The 19,923-nt window shown below is 38.5% G+C and overlaps 3 protein-coding genes across 4 annotated transcripts in view; 2 read left to right on the top strand and 1 right to left on the bottom strand.

The window, feature by feature from the left end:
• Positions 1 to 1,327: 1,327 nt before the first annotated feature.
• LOC136835595 (type-2 ice-structuring protein-like) lies at positions 1,328 to 5,693 on the top strand. Its single transcript, XM_067099302.1, has 4 exons — positions 1,328 to 1,444; positions 3,391 to 3,429; positions 4,424 to 4,600; positions 5,144 to 5,693. The coding sequence occupies exons 1-4, from the start codon at positions 1,387 to 1,389 to the stop codon at positions 5,392 to 5,394; spliced, it is 525 nt and encodes a 174-aa protein (XP_066955403.1). The 5' UTR covers positions 1,328 to 1,386; the 3' UTR covers positions 5,395 to 5,693.
• A 3,731-nt stretch (positions 5,694 to 9,424) lies between these two features.
• Positions 9,425 to 17,586, top strand: LOC136835594 (uncharacterized). The gene is made up of 4 exons (XM_067099300.1): positions 9,425 to 9,541; positions 11,006 to 11,047; positions 15,273 to 15,449; positions 17,203 to 17,586. The coding sequence occupies exons 1-4, from the start codon at positions 9,517 to 9,519 to the stop codon at positions 17,466 to 17,468; spliced, it is 510 nt and encodes a 169-aa protein (XP_066955401.1). The 5' UTR covers positions 9,425 to 9,516; the 3' UTR covers positions 17,469 to 17,586.
• A 1,901-nt stretch (positions 17,587 to 19,487) lies between these two features.
• LOC136835166 (C-type lectin domain family 17, member A-like) overlaps positions 19,488 to 19,923 on the bottom strand; it is a 12,590-nt gene continuing 12,154 nt past the window's right edge. Inside the window, exon 6 of one of the 2 annotated variants that reach the window (XM_067098374.1) lies at positions 19,488 to 19,923. This exon is cut by the window's right edge and continues 192 nt beyond it. In XM_067098374.1, the coding sequence (XP_066954475.1) occupies positions 19,856 to 19,923 (68 nt within the window). In that variant the 3' untranslated portion in view covers positions 19,488 to 19,855. The other variant, XM_067098376.1, reaches the window with a different exon arrangement.

The following is a 19,923-nucleotide window of genomic DNA, read 5'->3' as shown; positions in this document are numbered from 1 at the left end:
GGGGTTGCAGCCAGGGGCCGACGGAACACTGCAAAGAACCTTAAGTAATGAGTGAGGTGAGTTGATGGCACTAAGCCCCACCCCCCAACCTTTACGGGGATATGAAAGTAATTGGGTTATTCAGTCGTCAATTCTTCGTTGGACGAGTCGGTAGAGTTGTCGGCTAGCACTCTGCTAGGCCCGAGTTCGAGTCTCCGGCAGGCCAATAAAGAATTAGGGGAATTTATTTCTGGTGATAGAAATTCATTTCTCGCTATAATGTGGTTCGGATTCCACGATAAGCTGTAGGTCCCGTTGCTAGGTAACCAATTGGTTCTTAGCCACGTAAAATAAGTCTAATCCTTCGGGCCAGCCCTAGGAGAGCTGTTAATCAGCTCAGTGGTCTGGTTAAACTAAGGTATACTTTTTGACTCAGTTCTTAAAAGTCGAGAGCCTTCAAGTTTACTCAAGTTAACAGACGTACATTATATGTGATTAATTCCACTCATGAATTTAACCACTAAATTCCTTTTAAAATTCCTCAGGCAAACACTTCACCCATATAACTTTATTTATCAGTGTTCTCTGGGACTACTTTGAGATTGCTTATTGAAATCAAGGCCCTTAATCCATAATCCCCTCAGGCAATATATTACCAAATTTATCTAGGACAGGATAAGCTAATGTTTGTAATGTTTGTCCTTTTTTTTTTCTTGGTTATTTCTATCAAAAGAAAAGTCGAATTTCAACATTCGAAAATGTCGAAACACGGAACATTGCTTTTACCATACAGAAATACGGAATGAATAAATGAATGATTCTGAGTTGTCTAGCATCGTGACAACTGGGTCACTGATGCCGATACCAGTTAATAAAATATAACATTCGAGCCGAAGGCCAAGCGCTGGGACCTATGAGGTCATCCAGCGCTAAAAAGGGATATTGAGAGTAAAAAAGTTCGAAAGTTGTAACAGGAGGAGAAATTCGCAGTTGCACTGTCAAACAACTGTGAGGAGAGAGTGGAAAGTAAGGTGGAGGAAGGAGTGTGAACGGAGGTACAGTAAAATGAATGACAGGGGCTGCAGCTAGGGGCCGAAGAGACGCTACAAAGAACCTTGAGTAGGGGCTACAGTTGCACCTCACAGACGGCGCCACCCCTCGCCCCTGCGGGGACCAGAAATAAGACGGAACAAGCGAAGACTTTTTCCACTCGAAATCTCGAGAAAGAAACTCCCGGTAAATGAGGTCGAACCATTTTCGAGAATAGAAATTCGCAGAGATTCGGCTCCATTCAAGTTCTCCGAAAGCAGACAAGAGGGGGGCCGTGGGTTTTTTTTTTTTTTATGTGACGTGGGCCGTTCGTTTGCTGCAAGATAAGAGAAAGCAGATAAATACTAAGATGCAAGGATGGAATTCAGCACTCTCTCTCCAGCGATCGAAATGGGAAAACTAACTCTGGTTTTAGGTAAGGATGTTTTTTTCTCTTTGAGGGATTTTACGGAATATTCAACATTAATTGCACACACACACCACATACACACACACACACACACACACATATATATAAATATATATATGTATATAGATATATATACATATGTATATGTCAATTTAAACCACACGGCCAACAGGTTGGCCGTGTGGTTTAAATGCGCGTCACTGTAGTCCTGAGTTCTTTGTCTTCCGTGGTTCGAGCCCACGAGACGACGAACTTATTATCAACAAAAAAATTCCCCTTCGGTAACATATATGAAAATATATTATTTCCGAGGTAGAGCGAATTGGATATTAAAGGACGTTTGTAGCTTAATGCTCGTATATGAATTACGGTGATGTGATAAAATTCATTCATATATCTATATATATATATGTGTGTGTGTGTGTATTACTTACTAACATCTATAACAGAATGTGAGAACTCATATTCCACAGCATTTAAAAACAAGAGCACAATCTAGAGGCGCACTGTTGGCAAATAAAAGAAATCAAACCTTGTTTCTCTTAAACTGGCCTCAATACAAGACAGATAAGTTATCAAAAATAGTATCATTAACCATGCACAGACAACCAACATTGCATTTCAAGTGCATGTTAAATGTAAAATAAATCTATATTTGCTGGAAGAAGATTTTTCCCGGGTCTAGGGAAGGCCCATAATATTAAGTAAGAGTTTTTGCTTGTGAAATTTGTAAAAGGGGCGATTTCTAACTGTAATCCCCAAGATTATTGTGGTATTGAAAACAGTTACCTTATTGGATTTTGCCTTATTTGGTATTATCTTTGTATTAATATTGCCTATATTATTATTATTATTATTATTATTATTATTATTATTATTATTATTATTATTATTATTATTATTATTATTATTGTAGAAACAAATCCACAGTTATGCACATGTACATATATTCAAGGATAAATCTGTACAGAAAGCTTTCTGGAAAGTGGTTTAACAGTTTCCAGAAAGTTTTCTGTACAGATTTATCTTTAAATATTATGTACATATAAATAACTGTGGATTTGTTTCTCCATTTCAAGACTCATGCTACTATGAGTATTTTATTATTATTATTATTATTATTATTATTATTATTATTATTATTATTATTATTATTATTATTATTTGGAAGATGAACCCTTTTCATACGGAACAAGCCCACCACCAAAGGGGTAATAGGAAATACAAAAAGACGAGATAAAATATTAGAAAAGTCAAAATAAATGAACTAAATCATAAAAAAATAGATAAAAATTAAATAAAATTATATATAGTATATTAAGCTTTCAAAATATTATCATTTAGTGTCACGTAATTCTCCGCAGAGTCAACACTTTCCAGCGTCGCCAAAGAGAAGTAACTCAGAAATGTTCAGTTTAGTGAGAGTTTTATTAACACGAAAAAATAAAAGTGTAGTCAAACCATTCAAAATTGGTCTGATAAAGTACAAAGTCAATCTATATCATTTAGACCCATTTGTGACAGCGGCGCGTTTTCCATTCATTTTCCTGATTACCTTGTCCTCAAAGCATTTTTTTTTTTTTTTAATGAATAAACTAATAAAAAACGCGCCGAAGTTTCGTCGGCGCAATCGAGTTTTCTGTACAGCCGCTACAGCGTATAATCAAGGCCACCGTAAATAGATCTATCTTTCGGTGGTCTCGGTATAATGTTGTATGAGCCGCGGCCCATGAAATCTTAACCACGGCCAGGTGGTGGACTGTCCTATATCGCTGCCATAAGCACGATTGTGGCTAACTTTAACCTTAAATAAAATAAAAACTACCGAGGCTAGAGGGCTGCAGTGTGGTATGTTTGATGATTGGAGGGTGACAAAGCCGGCACAATAGTTTTCTTTAAGCTTTCAGGTAACGATTTATCCAAATTGATTTTTGTGTTCTTTCCATCCTCAGCGGCGTGCGCCGTCATCTTGGCTCCTTCAGTGGCTCTGGGTAAGTGGAAAGATTTCGTGAAAATCTTCGTACTTTTCCTTTTCCAAAATATTCCTCAGAAGTTCATCATAAGCCGTAGCAAATAATTTTGGAACCTTCCTCTTGAAGACGTAATTCGCATAGGCCTACTGTACTTTTGATTTGCAGAGGCTTACTTTACTCATGATTCTCATAGGCCCACTTTACTCTTGATTCGCAGAGGCTTACTTTACTCACGATTCGCATAAGCCTACTTTACTTAAAATTCGCTTAGGCCTACTTTACTCATAATTAACATAGTACCACTTTGCTCATAATTCTCATGGGCCTACTTATGATTCACATAGGCCTACTTTACTCATATTTCGCATAGGCCTAGGCCTACTTTACTCATGATTCACATAGGACTTCTTTACACATGATTCGCATAGGCCTACTTTACTCATAATTCGCACAGGACTTCTTTACTCATGATTTGCATAGGCCTACTTAACTTGCACGGCTTCCAAAATCTCCCTCGAAAGAAAGATAATCTCGAAAATACGATCTTTTTGAGCCTACGAAGGTTTTCTCTTGAAACTAGAGTTTGAGTACTGCGAGGAAGGAACAACTAAGTTAAAAATAGAGTTCCAATGTTTTACTTACTATGACAAAAAGACATATAGGACTATTAAGCCTTCACTTAACATTGCACCGAATTTAGAAAGGGATACACCTCTCCGAAAGCTATCTCCACTGACTCAGTTACCATTTCCTTCCTCAGCAGCACTATATTAAAAACTATAGTGACCCAATCCTTCTTATCATTCTTCAATGTTGATTTTTAAACCTTCGAGCCTTTAGAACTTCTCTTAAAAATGTAAGAAGGCTAAAAAATCTACATAGGCCTATAAAAACCTACTGGAACTGAAAACATCTACAAAGGCTTAAAAAACCTACTGAAACTAAAACATTCTTCATAGGCCTATGAAAAACAAGTTCTTGATGTCGCTATTTATCATTCCTCCTCCTTCAGACTGCCCATTCCCATTCGAGATGATCGGCACCCAGTGCCTCCTGTTTGACACCCTCGAGTCCGGAAGTTACTACGACATGAGACTCTACTGTACCAGGCAGGAAGCGGGAGCGACACTTGCCAAGATTCCCAGCGCGACGCAGCTGTCAGAGATCATCGCCTACATCCTAAAATACGGTAACTATGAAGCCGAGTTCTAACTGGTTATTTTTTTTTTATTCTTTATTTTATTTATTTATTTATTTATTTATTTATTTGTTATTCCACGCTTCCATTAAATCTACGTAACTTTTCCTCCATCTTAGCATACGGTTGTTTTAGATCAGGAGTCCTTCAAACTTTTTAGCATGAGGACCCCATCATATAATTTTTCCCTAAGTCACTGCTTGACTAAAACTATTACGATTATCACTTCCTTGAAATGTGAAAATTCATGATACTGTCCCCTTTGAGATGGTCTGGATTGTGAGGAAACTGCTGAAAGAGTTAAGATCTAAGTCAATCTTTTCAGAAGCTTGTCATTATTATGTCACCTTTGGTGCGTTCTTCCTCTGTAATGTTCTTTTGCTCATTAAAATCTTACATTGTACTTTCTTAACCGAAAATCTAATGAAAACTTTACTTTGCCTTGTGACACCTGAGTCTTCCATCTGTGTGAAACTCAGAACATTAAATCAACAGAACCTCCATTAACAATGATTTCTCGTCTCTTCCCCGTAGGCCTAGACCACTCCAGTTACTGGATAGACGCCTCTGACGACGATGTCGAAAGTTACTGGCGATGGAGTGATGGAACCAGTGTCCCCATGGGCGCCCCCCTCTGGAGGTACGACTGCGACGAAGCCCTGACCTTGAGGCCCGCTTACGACACGACCCGGAACTGCGCAATTTTGGATCAGGAGTCGCATTACCTCATTGCCGACACCTCCTGTCTGGACACCAACAACCCAATCTGCGAAGTCCCGTTATAAAAGGGGAACGTATGAAGTCAAGATAGACCACATCTCCTAAATGTTGTTATTGGCCTTTCTAGGACTTAGAATATCAGGGACACTGATATTGGCTGTAGTACCATAGAAATTTTTGTTCAATAATGTCAAACGAATACGTCAAACTTGCAAGAATAAATGGGCGATTAACTAACAAAGTGACTGAATACTTTGAATATTCAGATACTGTACAGAAGATATGACAATAAATCATCTGGAGTTTATCTTCTGGTTTTTAGTTAAACTTGTTTTCAATTCTAACAATAAAAATTGAAGAAGAACGCGGCTATTTTTACCATAATCACCTGAAAGTTAAAGTAACATCTAGGTAAACAAAGAATTAAAAACATAAACGCTTACGGGAATTATTACTTTTTAAAACATTATTAACTATAGCAGAAAGCTGTTTTGAAAGATAAAGCGGTGAAGCATAGTACTAAAATATGCAAACTAAGTTACTTTACATTGTAACTTTTAAAGTAATGTGTAATTCAGTATTCACCGGGTACCTGATTACGTAAGGGGTGTTCAGAGGAGAAAAATTAAGTATACCTTAGTTTTACCAGACCACTGAGCTGATTAACAGCTCTCCTAGGGCTGGCCCGAAGGATTAGACTTATTTTACGTGGCTAAGAACCAATCGGTTACTTAGCAACGGGACCTACAGCATTATAGCGAGAAATGAATTACTATCACCAGAAATAAATTCCTCTAACTCTTCATCAGCCGGCCCGGGGAATTGAACCCGGCCCATCGAATGACAGTCTGAAGCTCAACCGACTCAGCCAAAGAAGGGCTGTTCAGAGGAGAACACAGTACCTAACTTTAACGCTAACTTTTGAGAAATTCTAATCTAGCTAGACTGATATTGCAATAAAAAATATTTCTTTGTATCCCCCAATCTGCAGAGACTACTGACTTTAGCTGGAATCTTGCCTAACTGTCATCGTCTAAAGAAAAAAATTTAGAGAAATCTTGTACCTTAGATTTGCAGCAAGCTAACACCATAAGCCTACTTACAAATGAATGTGTGACGCCCGCGGGAGAATCTAGGATATGAAGAGCTTAAAAATTCTTTTTACTTCATTAGAGTTTATGTGAACTTTGATGCTGCTTTCCAAGAGTTGCTTACACACAGACAGGAATTAGACAAAAAAAAAAAAAAACTCGCTTTTAAAAGAAGACTAAAGGCCACAATGGGCTAGCGGATAATCCTAGACTTACTTTCACCATTTAGGGACCAGGCAACACCTTGTCAACTTACCGTCGGATTATGAAAAAGAACCGTTGCAAATTTGGCAATCTGTCTTGCTAACAGTGGTTACCTTTGGCTCATGGATGCAGGCAGCTGCTGAAATAACTCAAGTTTGGCCTATTTATCTACGGTAAATTTAGGCGGCCCTTTTACCAGAGTCCACATCCAATTTAGGCCTAGACCACATTTTCCAGAGAAGGTTGCTATGCCGCTGGAATATTCATACAATTTCGTATTCCTCTTCATAAATAATGATAAAATTAAAAATCCTTCGCGTAAGCAAAATCAAAGGACTGGTGTAAAGTGGGACTGAGATGGTAATAAAGAATAAATTATTTTAACTAAGAAACCACACAGAATTTAGTACCATTGATGGAAATACAGTGAATGTTATCACAAGCATTTAGGACCTGACAAAAACATTATTCATTATTGCAAGTTTCATAAGAAAAGGAAACTTATCGTTTATTATTGCTCAAGTTTAACCGAAAAAAAGACAAATTTTAAAATCCACGTTGTATCAGTTAGCACCTGCAACTTTTCTCGCGCCGACAGGATTAGCACGTAACGACAAACATCTCGAATGTAGCGTACTTGAATGTAGAGTCTCCGCGAAACATGACTTCAGGAATTGAAACAGATTATGACACACTGAATAAGATAATAAAAGTCTGGGATTTAGGTTAATGCGCCATTTAAATACAGCTTAAGAAACGAATATGGATGGAAAGAGCAGAAGTGTTTGGATGTTATCCTGACGCTCGTTAATCAAGGCCACCGAAAATAGATTTGTCTTTCGGTGGTCTCGGTATAAAGCTGTTGAGCCGCGGCCTATGAAACTTTAACCACGGCCCGGTGATGGCCTGGCCTATATCGTTGCCAGATGCACGATTATGGCTAACTTTAACCTTAAATAAAATAAAAACTACTGAGGTTAGAGGGCTGCGATTTGGTATGTTTGATGGTTGAAGGGTGAATGATCAACATACCAATTTGCAGCCCTCTAGCTCAAAGCCGGCACAATAGTTTTCTTTTCAGAAAACTAAAACGTAACTGCCTCACGTAATGACTCCACTTTGCCTTGAAACAGAGATAATAAAAGTTCTTTTTTATAGTTGAACCGTGTTTATTTTGTATGGCCTATAAATCATAAATGTTGGTCTTCAATAAAAAAAAAATATATGATTACAACTATTCTTAAACAATATTAGACACACTGATATATATCATGTACAGGAAGGGTTGCAGACTCAGTGTAGTTATGAGAGGCCTCTCGAGATAGAACTTTAAGCTCACTAATTGACAAATTTCGTCGGATAACAGACCATGATTTAAAGAGAATTTGATTAAAATCCAACATAATTGTTTATATGACGGAGGAATACTACAAAAATGAAAATGAATTTAAGGATCATGTCAAGATCAGCGAACCCAACATCTCCTTGTCAAGAACAGCGAACCCAATGATCCCCGTGTAAAGAATGGCCAACCCTTTCCGGTCCGAACTCCAATTCCACATGAGGGCTAGTACTAAACACGGCGAAACAAGTGATTCATCTACACTTACACTGTTTCGCCGTGTTTAGTACTAGCCCTTGGGGTGTCAAATGTATTTCGACTTGTTTAGTACTAGCCCCTGGGAGATCAAATGTCTGGTACCGGTGCTCATGTCTAGAACAGCGAGCCCGATCATTCCCATGTAAAGAATAACGAACCCAATAATCTTCTTGGCTGCGAGTGGGTTCGGTAATCTTGCCATGATCCGAATTTACTGTATGCAGTGGTCTTCGGCAAATGACCAATGGTAACTCTTGTTTCAGTTCCAAACTGTAAATATCTTAACAATTCAGCAACCTACACCTCAGAATTTCAGTTATTTGCGTAACGTCAGAGTCAAAACAAGGTGGGGGAAATGGAGGGGAGACTGAGATGGTACGTACACCTACTGAGAAGGGAGGAAGGCCATATTGGATTGCATGCTATGGAGATGGAAGTGCAGGGTAGAAGAAGCCGAGGAAGACCAAGAAAGAGAAGGAGAGGTTGTGTGAGGGAAGAAGACTTGAGGGAGAAGGAACTTGAAGCAGAAGCGCACCACAGAGGCAGATGGAGGCGGCTCATCCAAAACGGCGGCCCCATATAGAAACGGGACTAAGCTGAAGAAGTGTAACTTTAGGCCTATTGATTATGTTTTCACTTTTGAACCTTTCTGTTTGAATATTATTTTTAATTTCTTAATAACCGGACTAAGCCTACGTTCGCAATGTGTGCTTCAAGATTTTTCATCGTTAATGCCGCGAAGAAAAAAAAAGAAAGATAAGTTTTCATATAGGAACTGTGTTATGGAACATGAAAGATTTCTACTTGAGCGTTACTTTGATCATTTAAAATACGCTTAACGCTGGACATTGTAAACATATGGTATAAACAGCAACTGTTTGATTAATTAAAGAAGTTTATTCATCAATAAAACAAAAAGAAAGAAATTAAGAACCTGAAAAAAGCTAATGAGAACAACACGATAACACCCATCCCTCATATATATAGTTACGCATAAAAACGGAAAACGGGAAATCCTTCCTCGATAAGATTAGACTGACTTCTCCCGCAGTTTCTCATGGAACATTCTGGCAGGCACATATGTTTATTACGTGGTCAGTCCATTAGTTCTCAAGATTTTATTTCCAAGAAGTTTTTTTTTTAATGCCTGAGGTCGTGAGTGTGTGTGTGTGTGTGTGTGTGTGTGTATGTGTGCGTGTGAGTTGGTGCATTTGTCGCAAGATAACTAAAGCCTATAAGTACTTGGACGAGGAGGCGCGCATGATCTGTTGCGGATTTAGCAAGTGACAAAGATGAGTAACTTTGCTCTTGTTTTAGGTAAGACAATTTTATTTACTTATTTTTTTTTTTGCTCGAAAGTAAATTAGAAAGTAAAGCTATACACCCACACACACACACACACACATACTTACATACATACATATACACACATAGATATACATATATATATATATATATATAAATATAAATATATATAAATATAATATATATATATATATATATATATATATATATATATATATATATATATATATATATATATATATGTACGTCTTTTGTGTATATGACATCTTCTAGGCGATTTTCATTTCCAGTGTGTTACATCTGCATACATACATTACTGTTTTTATATATAAATACAAAATATATATATATATATATATATATATATATATATATATATATATATATATATATATATATATATATATTCAATACACAAAAAGAGATTAAAAGATTAAACATTAAACTAAATAAGCTAAATATGACGCCGAGAATAGGAGAAAGTCTAAGTTCAACGAACTCACGAAGCCAGGTGAAGTTAGAGGAGCTGAACAGCTGGATGGAGCGGTGGAGAGACCAGAGGGAATGAATGAAAAGTAAAAGGCATAACGCTGAGCCGGACGGTGTAAGCTGGGAACACACTGGCGCTTGGGAGGGAACCGGTAAAGGTTGATTGATTTGTTCGCCCACTCTGGCGTCACGTGACAATGAAACTGGAGGTCATTAATCTACTGGAGCAGTTTTTCATATATAACAAAATTTCTGCAAGATAATTAATATAATGCAAAACTATCGTTTATGAAATATAAGAATATGTCAATTCACAAAACATGGCTTTGCGTGATCCTCAAACTAACGGACAGAATAGAGCCAGTTGCTCGACTGAATGAGGATTTGGAAACCAGGGAAGGATTAAGGAAGAAAAGTTAAGTATATCATACCTTAGTTTTACCAGACCACTGAGCTGATTAACAGCTTTCCTAGGGCTGGCCCGAAGGATTAGACTTATTTTACTTGGCTAAGAACCAATTGGTTACTTAGCAACGGAACCTACAGCTTATTGTGGAATCCGAACTACATTATAGCGAGAAATTAATTTCTATCACCAGAAATAAATTCCTCTAATTCTTCATTAGCCGGCCGGAGACTCGAACTCGGGCCTAGCGAGTGCTAGCCCACAACTCTACCGACTCACCCAACGAGGAACTGGATTAAGGGAAAATGTACTGAGAGATGACGTAAAAAAAGACAGGGGTAGACCCATTTGCTCTCTTCTGGCCCCGTTCAGGCGTTCAATATTAAGATTTTAATATCAAGACTTTCATATTTGATTACTTCAGTATGGAAGGTGGGAACAATTAGTAAGAACCTTTTAAGAGGCTTGATACAATAAGCAATACATTAGGCTTCCACAAAATAACGTAAATAACTCTATACATTTTAAGGGGGATTTTTCTATTGAACGCTTCACACAAACTCTTTTAATCTCTATTTCAGCCGCTGCCAGTGGTCTCCTTCTGGGTGCCTCCTTATGTGAGGGTAAGTGTGATCAAAATTCCCATGTGCTTCGGTTTCCAAACGGTAGGACCGTTCATAATATTTTATATCATTCAGCAGCTTTCGTCAAAAAAGCGGAAATGGGAGTTTCTGCAGTAGGTGCCGTTTTTGCATCATATGGTTGCATATTTCCGTTCAGCCAAGCTGAGATGAGCAGTTATTAATCTACTTCCGGCAGTGAGAGAGTGATTCTTGATCTGTGTTCATTTCAGTTTTCGGTAAAAGAAAACTACTGAGATGGCTATTGCCAGTCCGTCCGTCCGCACTCAGATCTTAAAAACTACTGAGGCTAGAGAGCTGCAAATTGGTATGTTGGTCATCCACCCTCCGATCATCAAACATACCAAATTGCAGCCGTCTAGCTTCAGTAGTTTTTTATTTTATTTCAGGCTAAAGTTAGCCATAATCGTGCTTCTGGCAACGTTATAGAATAAGCCACCACCGGGCCGTGGTAAAGTTTCATGGGCCGCGGCTCGTACAGCATAATACCGAGACCACCGAAAGATAGATCTATTTTCGGTGGCATTGAATATACACTGTACAGAAAACTCGATTGCGCCGAAGAAACTTCGGCGCAGTTTTTACTTGTTTCTATTTTTTCCACGCACTGAAATTCTTTTCTGAGCATTTACTTCAGTCTGTCTCTTCTCTCTTGTAGTTAAGTCACGAAGATAATGATCGCTTTCTAAAAACACTGAATTTAGCTGCCAAGGATCACTAAAGAGAGAGTTCAACCTCTGCATTTTCTCTCGGAGTTTATTGCAGTGTATGATATTGAGAATATCATGCAGTGCAATAAATCTCCAGCAGTCTGGTTTAATAATCCGTAAATTAAACAAGTAAAAATTGCGCCGATGTGTCTTCGGCGTAATCGAGTTTTCTGTACAGCGTAAATTCAAGGCCACCGGAAATAGATCTATCTTTCGGTGGTCTCGAAATATTGCTGTACGAGCCGCGGCCATGAAACTTTAACCACGGCCCGGTCCTGGCCTGGCCTATATCGTTGCCGGAAGCACGATTATGGCTAGCTTTAGTCTTAAATAAAATAAAAAAAAAAAACTGAGGCTAGAGGGCTGCAATTTGTTATGTTTGATGATTGGAGGGTGGATGATCAGCATACCAATTTGCAGCCCCTAGCCTCAATGGTTTTTAAGATCTGAGGGCGGACAGAAAAAATGTGCGGACGGACAAACAAAGCCGGCACAATAGTTTTGTTTTCAGAAAACTAAAAGAATGACAATTAACACTTTACTGCTGTTAGACAGATAAACGTAAGTCTCTCTGAAGACTTATCTTCATTTGCTTCATCACCCTGTCTTATCAGTTGCAACAAAGATATGTCTGACTTAGCCAACAAAGACTTATCCTCATTTACTTCATGACTCTGTCTTATCAGTTGCAACAAAGATATGTCTGACTTAGCCAACAAAGACTTATCCTCATTTACTTCACGACTCTGTCTTATCAGTTGCAACAAAGATATGTCTGACTTAGCCAACAAAGACTTATCTTCATTTACTTCATGACCCTGTCTTATCAGTTGCAACAAAGATATGTCTGACTTACCCAACAAAGACTCATCTTCATTTACTTCATGACTCTGTCTTATCAGTTGCAACAAAGATATGTCTGACTTAGCCAACAAAGACTTATCCTCATTTACTTCATGACTCTGTCTTATCAGTTGCAACAAAGATATGTCTGACTTACCCAACAAAGACTCATCTTCATTTACTTCATGACTCTGTCTCATCAGTTGCAACAAAGATATGTCTGACTTAGCCAACAAAGACTTATCCTCATTTACTTCATGACTCTGTCTTATCAGTTGCAACAAAGATATGTCTGACTTACCCAACAAAGACTCATCTTCATTTACTTCATGACTCTGTCTTATCAGTTGCAACAAAGATATGTCTGACTTAGCCAACAAAGGCTTATCTTCATTTACTTCATGACTCTGTCTTATCAGTTGCAACAAAGATATGTCTGACTTACCCAACAAAGACTCATCTTCATTTACTTCATGACTCTGTCTTATCAGTTGCAACAAAGATATGTCTGACTTACCCAACAAAGACTCATCTTCATTTACTTCATGACTCTGTCTTATCAGTTGCAACAAAGATATGTCTGACTTAGCCAACAAGGCTTATCTTCATTTACTTCATGACTCTGTCTTATCAGTTGCAACAAAGATATGTCTGACTTAGCCAACAAAGGCTTATCTTCATTTACTTCATGACTCTGTCTTATCAGTTGCAACAAAGATATGTCTGACTTAGCCAACAAAGGCTTATCTTCATTTACTTCATGACTCTGTCTTATCAGTTGCAACAAAGATATGTCTGACTTACCCAACAAAGACTCATCTTCATTTACTTCATGACTCTGTCTTATCAGTTGCAACAAAGATATGTCTGACTTAGCCAACAAAGGCTTATCTTCATTTACTTCATGACTCTGTCTTATCAGTTGCAACAAAGATATGTCTGACTTACCCAACAAAGACTCATCTTCATTTACTTCATGACTCTGTCTTATCAGTTGCAACAAAGATATGTCTGACTTAGCCAACAAGGACTCATCTTCATTTACAATGACTCTGTCTTATCAGTTGCAACAAAGATATGTCTGACTTAGCCAACAAAGACTTATCCTCATTTACTTCATGACTCTGTCTTATCAGTTGCAACAAAGATATGTTTGACTTAGCCAACAAAGACTAATCTTCATTAACTTCATGACTCTGTCTTATCAGTTGCAACAAAGATATGTCTGACTTAGCCAACAAACACTTATCTTCATTTACTTCATGACTATGTCTTATCAGTTGCAACAAAGATATGTCTGACTTAGCCAACAAAGACTTATCTTCATTTACTTCATGACTCTGTCTTATCAGTTGCAACAAAGATAATCTGACTTAGCCAACAAACACTTATCTTCATTTACTTCATGACTCTGTCTTATCAGTTGCAACAAAGATATGTCTGACTTAGCCAACAAAGACTCATATTCATTTACTTCATGACTCTGTCTTATCAGTTGCAACAAAGATATGTCTGACTTAGCCAACAAAGACTTATCCTCATTTACTTCATGACTCTGTCTTATCAGTTGCAACAAAGATATGTCTGACTTAGCCAACAAACACTTATCTTCATTTACTTCATGACTATGTCTTATCAGTTGCAACAAAGATATGTCTGACTTAGCCAACAAAGACTCATATTCATTTACTTCATGACTCTGTCTTATCAGTTGCAACAAAGATATGTCTGACTTAGCCAACAAAGACTTATCTTAATTTACTTCATGACTCTGTCTCATCAGTTGCAACAAAGATATGTCTGACTTAGCCAACAAAGACTTATCTTCATTTACTTCATGACTTTGTCTTATCAGTTGCAACAAAGATATGTCTGACTTAGCCAACAAAGACTCATATTCATTTACTTCATGATGTCTTATCAGTTGCAACAAAGATATGTCTGACTTAGCCAACAAAGACTCAGTCATGACTCTGTCTTATCAACAAAGATATGTCTGACTTAGCCAACAAAGACTTATCCTCATTTACTTGACTCTGTCTTATCAGTTGCAACAAAGATATGTCTGACTTAGCCAACAAAGACTTATCCTCATTTACTTCATGACTCTGTCTTATCAGTTGCAACAAAGATATGTCTGACTTAGCCAACAAAGACTTATCCTCATTTACATCATGACTCTGTCTTATCAGTTGCAACAAAGATATGTCTGACTTAGCCAACAAAGACTTATCTTCATTTACTTCATGACTCTGTCTTATCAGTTGCAACAAAGATATGTCTGACTTAGCCAACAAAGACTTATCCTCATTTACTTTGACTCTGTCTTATCAGTTGCAGCAAAGATATGTCTGACTTAGCCAACAAAGATGACTCTGTCTTATCAGTTGCAGCAAAGATATGTCTGACTTAGCCAACAAAGACTTATCCTCATTTACTTCATGACTCTGTCTTATCAGTTGCAACAAAGATATGTCTGACTTAGCCAACAAAGACTAATCTTCATTAACCTCATGACTCTGTCTTATCAGTTGCAACAAAGACATGTCTGACTTCACCTGACAAAGACATATCTCCAGTCACTTAATGACTCTGCCTTATCGACCGCATCATCTCTAACTTGGCCAACAAACTTCAAGCCATTCCTCCTTCAGGTTGCCCGTTCCCCTTCGAGGAGATCGGCAGCCAGTGCCTCCTGTTTGACACTCTCGAATCCGGGAACTACTACGACATGAGACTCTACTGCACTAGAGTGGCGGAGGGCGCCAGGCTCGCCAAGGTTCCGACAGCGTCCCAGTTGACAGAAATCATCAAGTACATCCTAAAGTTTGGTAAGTGTCACCCTGTTTGGTCCTGTGGTGCTATTGCTAGTAAAGAGTTCTAATAGGCAGTAATTCAAGGCGCAGTCCACTCGTTACCCTATCTGTGGATTTGGCTAATTCAAGGCACAGTCCACTCATTACCCTATCTGTGGACTTGGCATAACTGGGAGAGCTAGTGGAATGGAATGAAATGGAACATAAAATCTAGGCCAAAGGACAATCTCTGGGACCTATGAGGTCATCCAGCACTGAACCCCGTAGGGGGTAAGTGCCGTCAGTGCACCTCATGCGGTGTACTGTAGGCATTGCTGAAGGGTCTTTGCAGCGTCCCTTCGGCCCCTAGCTGCAACCTCTTTTATTCCTTTTACTGCACCTCCATTCATATTATCTTTCTTCTATCTCCCTATCCACCCGCTCTTGACATGCATTTCATAGTGCAACTGCGAGGTTTTCCTCCTGTTACACCTTTCAAACCTCTGAAATCTCAGTTTTCCTTTCAGCGCTAAATGACCTCATAGGTCCCAGTGCTTGGCCTTTGGCCTAAACTCTATATTCAGTTCAATTCAGTTCATCCAGCACTGAAAGGGAAATTGAGAGTAAAATGGTTTCAAAGGTGTAACAGGAGGAAACACTCACAGTTTCACTTTGACACAATTGTTAGGAGAGGGTGGAAAGCAAGATAGAAGAAAGAGAATCAGAACAGAGGTACAGTGAAAGGAATGAAAGGGCTTGCAGCTAGGGACTGAATGGATGCTGCAAAAAACTTTAAGTAATACCTATGGCGTACCGCGTGGGGTGCTCTGATGGCACTGCCCTCGTATGGGGTGGAAGAGCTAGCCAGTTCCAGCCAAACCTCTTGGCAAAGAGAGTAAACTTTCCTTCAGAAGACATCTTTATTTCTGTTCAACAGGGTAATTCTACTGCTAACAAGAACCCATTCTGACACAACGTTTAGCTAGCGGAATTTACACAATAATTCTGAAGAGAGTACTTGCAAAACTCTACTTTTGATCAAATTATAGATGATACAAAAATATCAAATGCTTCCTACTGATGTGTATACCACAGGAGGAAACCACTCTCCTCTGATGAATTCTTGTCTTCGTTTCCCTTCATCTCTTCTTTCCTTTTCATTAAGGAAGTCAGAAGCCTATATATATGTCACCGATGATGAATATTCTAAAATCTCCATCACATAATCCATATAAAAGACCATACTATATGAAATAATGAATTCTAACGATGTTAGAAATCATAACTTTTTCCCAGTGCTTGAAGCATTCTGCCGTCTGCCTTCTGGCATCAAAGCCTGTCAGAAAACAGGTTTGTTGAAACCTATAGTAATGCTGTAACATCATGTCACGTACTAATCCATCTTTCCATACAGGAATGCTATCACAATACCTTGAGTACTCAGACGAAATTATGAATTGGGGCAGAGATATCCAGTGGGTCCACCAGCAAAGAGCTCTTGAATTTGGGTGAAGCTGTTTGGTTTGGCCCGGAGAGCTCCTCATAAGCACATGACTAAAAGCTTCAATCCTTAAAGATTTGGTTTTCGCTGGCACTTTGATCATTTTGTCTGTACTGAAGGGTCCTTCAGAATCAAGAGCCCTGTCATATCTGCCAAGCCGAAGGAAGCCACCTAGATTCAACTTACACTGTAGTTGTCGAAAGTCAAGCCAGAACTTAGCTTTGTCTTGTGATACTTGAAGTTCTTGATCACACGAATTCACAGGATCTCTCTTCTTCTCTCAAAAAGGTCTGGATCGCTACAACTACTGGATAGACGCCACTGACAAAGACCTCGAAGGCTACTGGAAGTGGGGCGATGGGACCAGCGTCCCCATGGGCGCCCCCTACTGGAGGTACGATTGTGACACAGCCCTGACGATGAGACCTCTCACGAACGAGCAGCAGAACTGCGCAATTTTGGACAAGGAGTCGAACTACCTCTTCGCCGACACCTCCTGTCTGGGAAACATCGGGGAACTCAAGTACTGTCCAGTCTGCGAAATCCTAACCTGAAATCGTGTGATGGACAGACATCCAAAAAAATGCTTTCGTGGCTTCTTTTGTTTTTTAATTTTATGTAATATTTATGCTCGTATTCGACGGTGGTCTAATAATAAATTGAGATAGTAAATGCCGTTTCAGTTATATTCCTTTGGTAGATATAAAGGAAACTGATTGCCATGGAGTGCCACCAGTAAAATGATTTGCAAATACAAACGCCATACGTATGCATATTTTTAATTCCTATTTCATTATTAAACCATTTCCCTTAAAAAGGGCTGGTTCCAGTGGATAAAAGCATTGGTCACTGCCGCATTCACTCTTCAACTGCGGAATCGAGATTGAAGACATAAGAAATATATGTAGACAAACAACAAAATAAATTTATCAAAATATCGGGTGCCATATGGGGCGGCTGTTGATCACGCTCTCTAGTTTCGTGGTTCGCTTCCTTCCTACCGCCCACCAGTTCACCTAAATATGGAATGGAATATAAAATTTGGGCCAAAACCTTTGACCAGCGAGGTTATTCATGGCTGAAAGGGACACTGAGAGTATAAAGGTGTTAAAGGTATTGGAGGAAAATCTAGCAGCTGCACTATGAAACAACTGTTAGGAAAGTGCGGAACGTAAGATGGGAGAAAGAGAATATGAATGGAGATACAGTAAAAAGAATGAAAGGGGTTGCAGCTGGGGGGCGAAGGAACGCCGCAAAGAACCTTCAGTGATCCCTACACTGCACATTCACCCAACTACATATGGTTGTAGGGCTGTCAGCTTTGCCTCTAAAAGTCTCTGAGAAACCAGAAGGCTCTGTCTGTCCTTCTGGTGCCACCCTTTCCAAGGAGGGAAAAGCCTGGTGACAATGATATATATATATATATATATAAATAAATTACTTATATATATAGGCATATAAATTTTTCCCCAGCAGAGGATGATTGCGGGGGAAAAACACAAACTTCATAGCCACAATTAAACTTAAATTGCTGAGTCAAGGATGAACACGCCACCCCCCTGCACAAAAAATTTCCACAATATTAGTCACTTCATGCTCATCAACAGCACGCCAAGCCCCCTACACAAACTTCACCATTCACCCCTGCCCTCCCGCTGCAGTACCTCAACCACTCCATTTATCCAATACTTTGTAGGTCTTCATCTCGTCCTTCCTCCAAAACTATCATAATATGTACTAATTTGACCAACTTGTCCCTCGTTCTCTCCACATGGCCAGATCATCTCCAAATGCTCCGATCCTTCCTCTCACCTATGTTAACATTTCTATCACTTGTACCACGTTCATGTCATTATATCTCGTTGAAATCATTATCTTTAAGAATACTTTTACCATCATGTAAAAATGAATGTCTCAGAAAATACTTTAAAAAAAAAAAAAACAATGAAAGGGGTGCATCATTTGGGAAGAAAACTCGAGATATTTTGTCAAGAACTTTTGAATGACAGATAAAATCTCTCTCTCTCTCTCTCTCTCTCTCTCTCTCTCTCTCTCTCTCTCTCTCTCTCTCTCTCTCTCTCCCGGCATACATCAAAATAATCTCCTCGACACGAAATGGCAGAGAAAGAAAAGACAGAGAGGAAGCAGCAAGGATATGTTCTTAAATCCTCCATTATACGATTTAGGAAGGAAAACCTGGATAACTAGAAAAGACAGTGGAAAAAAGAAGGGTTCAATAAAAAATGTGTGTTCCAAAAATTTAGTTCTTCCGCTCTCAAGGTCTGTGGTTTGTGAGACTTTCCAAGCGAATAATTAACGACTTATTTCTTTCTGATGGAAAGCGATTCCTGTGTGCTGCCTACGGAATATCGTTATTCGTTTGTTTCATAGGCTCGTACGCCTTTAGAGGGGCTTCAATTGTCAATAGGCCCGTACTCCCTTCAACCTAATTTAATTTATCTTTGTCCTCCCTGCGATTCAGTCGTCCTTTGAACTCAAAAGGACATTTATATTTTATTTCTCAATAACCTCGTTTTTACATGAAACAAATTTAGCTTAATTTGTTTATTTGAAACAAAAAGATGCTCATACAAGGATATTTTTACATTTTTAACTTTTATTTCTCAATAGCCTCGTACTTAGACGAAACAAAAGTACCTTAATTTGTTTATTTGAAACAAAAACATAAAAATTGGTCATAAAAGGAGATTTTGACTTTTATTTCTCAATATCCTCGCAACTAAATGAAACAAAATTAGCTTAATTTGTTTACCTAAAAACCAAAAAAAAAAACTTATTTTTGTTTCATACTTTCTCCCCGGAGTAATTTTTTATTTTAAGTTTTTTTATTTCAAGTTTTTTCAAGTGTTTTATTTTTAGGTTTTTATTTAAGGTATAAAATAAAATAAAAGTTATTTTATACTTTAGACTTGTACCCCAATCAAACCATTTCGCAGATCGGACAGAACTTCCCGGCCTCCGCCCCCGTGCAGTCGACGTCGGCGAAGT

The sequence above is a fragment of the Macrobrachium rosenbergii genome, chromosome 55, assembly GCF_040412425.1.
Source record: "Macrobrachium rosenbergii isolate ZJJX-2024 chromosome 55, ASM4041242v1, whole genome shotgun sequence".
NCBI classification, from domain to species: domain Eukaryota; kingdom Metazoa; phylum Arthropoda; class Malacostraca; order Decapoda; family Palaemonidae; genus Macrobrachium; species Macrobrachium rosenbergii.
The sequence above is the reverse complement of the archived record's forward strand: the minus strand, read 5'-3'. Positions and strand labels throughout refer to the sequence as shown.

Bases quoted from the DNA above. Each gene is read 5' to 3' on its own strand.
- LOC136835595 (XM_067099302.1), top strand. From the start codon at position 1,387: ATGGAATTCAGCACTCTCTCTCCAGCGATCGAAATGGGAAAACTAACT. The intron at 1,445-3,390 runs GTAAGGATGTTT...TTCCATCCTCAG, and splicing joins AAAACTAACTCTGGTTTTAG to CGGCGTGCGCCGTCATCTTG. The intron at 4,601-5,143 runs GTAACTATGAAG...TCTTCCCCGTAG, and splicing joins CGCCTACATCCTAAAATACG to GCCTAGACCACTCCAGTTAC.
- LOC136835594 (XM_067099300.1), top strand. From the start codon at position 9,517: ATGAGTAACTTTGCTCTTGTTTTAG. The intron at 9,542-11,005 runs GTAAGACAATTT...TCTCTATTTCAG, and splicing joins TAACTTTGCTCTTGTTTTAG to CCGCTGCCAGTGGTCTCCTT. The intron at 11,048-15,272 runs GTAAGTGTGATC...TTCCTCCTTCAG, and splicing joins GGGTGCCTCCTTATGTGAGG to GTTGCCCGTTCCCCTTCGAG.